The following is a 2,607-nucleotide window of genomic DNA, read 5'->3' as shown; positions in this document are numbered from 1 at the left end:
CATACTTAGGAACTAACGGGATCTTCATTACTAAGTTGATAGTTGCTAAGTGGATACACTAAGGCTATATATAACTAGGATGTTATAGACTTAGAATCTGTGAAAATTTTGCTTTACCCTTATTCTTTGTGAATTGGGAGTTAAGGTCACTTATTCAAAGGCCTATCCTGTCTGATTACATATAACTGGTATGCACTTCACAAATAGTGATGTAACTAATGAAGATTTTCTAAATAATTATCTAGATAATTCGTCTAATAATTATTTTCTTACCCCAATTCCCGCGTAGATAACATGGCTGGACTCCATCCCCACGGCAATCTGTAACTTCCGAACGAAGTCATTGCTGGATGGTTTGGAGAAGAACCAGAGAATGATCATCCTATCCCTCTGAATGATCACTATGATGAAGACCTTTCGGATAGTGCTAACTCCGAACCCGAGGTTGAGAACCTACTCCAGGCAGCTCCCTTTCCAAATCCTAACCCTCGTCCGGCTTTTCTTGGCCGGACGCCTCCATGGGTGGAATGCTTGGAAACATAGAGCCAAGGACAAGATCAGCCCATGTCATTTAATGGTGACCGAAGCTTTTATGACCTGAGCAATGGGGGCTCAACAGATAGAATCTTGCTAATCCTGGTCTGCAAAGTAGCTCGAAATGAGATTCAAAGCAGGACAGTCCTACATCAGATCATAGAAGTTGTCACCAATGCGAGAATGCATACCCTTCGCACCATTCGCCTAGAAGATGCCCGTGAGAGATCTGAGAGAGACCATGAAACCCTGCTGCAAGCACTGGCTGAATCACGAGCCAAAGTCATAGAACTACGAGTACGCCAAAGGGTGCACGAAAGACACCTACTTGATGTGGAACGCCAACTGGGCGAACTGAGAGTTCACTAGAGGGATGACCGTTGCCAGTAGTAGATGTTTTACTTTATTTTTCCTTGTTAAAAGGAATCGTTTTTCTGTCTATGCCTGATGTGGCATTTTCTATGAAACTATCTTGTACTGTATGTACTTTTAGTTAGGTCATTATGCTGTCAAGGACTTTATACTCTGGATATGATGTAAGACCTTTTACAAGGTCATTTTTCCTGAACTTTTACGTCATGAATATCAAAGATATTGGCAGTTGGCTAACTTCTGTGTCATTCTTTACTCAAATACTTTCATCATGTTGTCATGGGAGTCTATTTGAAACCCACTCTAGTTGAGTTATTGAACTAGGGTATTCTAGCTCAAGGATAATTCCCAATTCTTCTTCAAGGGTTGGATCATGTTATTAACCAGCCGATGGTACCCTGTTTAGACGTTAAGTGTCATAAGACCATACTACGAACTTACTTCCACTCATTACTAGGACTGCATCATAGGGATGTGGGTCAAACCTTCGCGAACATACTTCCAATCCGTACTAGGACTGCATCATAGGGATGTAGGTCAAACTTTCGAGAACATACCCTTACTCTTTACTTGAACAGTCGAAGTGCATCTAGGGTCGACAAAAATCGCTCATAAAATCCTTATCTTTCGTGTTAACAGATTCATGTCTTCATCCGGAAACAGCCAGCCGAACAACGAAACCTCTGCTTATGGACACCGCTACTTTCCAAGCCGCAATTACAGCTGTCGTGATGGCTGCCGTGACAGCCGTCCTTGCAAACCGCAGCACTATCAACACAAACAAGATTGATAAAGGAGTTGAAAATTCCGATCGTGGTAATGATCCGAGAAATCAACAAATAGTAACAGTCGCCAGCACCCAAAACAACAACTCAAAGTTCAAGAAATGAAAATGTCAAAACAAAGTGGAACTCAAGCGATTTCAGAGGATTGCCACGCAACAACAACCAGTGGCAACCCCTACCATCACAACACCGGTCAAACGGGAATTTGCCGAGCAAGGCAAAGCAACAATTGCAACAAGATGGGGCACATTGCTCGTTTATGTAGAACTACCTCCCCCACTGGAGCTAGCCTAGTTTGCTATAGTTGTGGTAAGGCAGGGCACTATTATAGAAATTTTTCAAAAGAGAAGATCAACGGAAGCAATCGTGTCCCCGTAACTCTTACTCGACACTTCACTTCCACCACCGATGCTGGCGCTAGCCAGATATGTCATTTATACGGTGAAATTGGACACCTCAAGAAGGATTGTCTAATAGCAAAGAACTCAGGCACTGATGGGAAGATTCTCAGGATCACAGCTGCAGGAGAAACTTTGACGGACCTTTGTTAGAATATCTAGGGCGTTCGTTGTAATAGACTTATAAACCATCCAAAACTAGTGCAACTAGAGTCTTATCTTTTATGAGATCCCTTCAGTAAAGGGATGCTAGTGCTGCGTATAATTGTCTTTTGTGGTATACCTTGTTCGCAGCAATAGTCTTGTAGTAAGTCTAAAGTACTATAACTATGTTGATGGTTGCACGCTTGTGTTTTGTCTGTAATGCCTTATGTTCAAATCTAATGTCTTTAGTTCCCATATGATTCCGACATTATCATGCAACTAGATTCAATTTGATTCTCCCAATACCAGCTTCATACGTACATCTCTTTCTCAGTAAACGTCTTTTTAGCGAAGCCGTCATTTCAGAACTCGGA

At 42.0% G+C, this 2,607-nt stretch overlaps 1 protein-coding gene across 1 annotated transcript; it reads left to right on the top strand.

Annotated features, from left to right (window-relative positions):
- Positions 1 to 1,798: 1,798 nt before the first annotated feature.
- Positions 1,799 to 2,242, top strand: LOC128134197 (uncharacterized). The gene has a single exon (XM_052771675.1). The coding sequence runs from the start codon at positions 1,799 to 1,801 to the stop codon at positions 2,240 to 2,242; it is 444 nt and encodes a 147-aa protein (XP_052627635.1).
- The last annotated feature ends 365 nt before the right edge of the window (positions 2,243 to 2,607 follow it).

Source organism: Lactuca sativa, chromosome 5 (assembly GCF_002870075.4).
Source record: "Lactuca sativa cultivar Salinas chromosome 5, Lsat_Salinas_v11, whole genome shotgun sequence".
Taxonomy (NCBI): Eukaryota; Viridiplantae; Streptophyta; class Magnoliopsida; order Asterales; family Asteraceae; genus Lactuca; species Lactuca sativa.
Note: the sequence above shows the minus strand (reverse complement) of the source record. Positions and strands in the feature narration are given on the sequence as shown.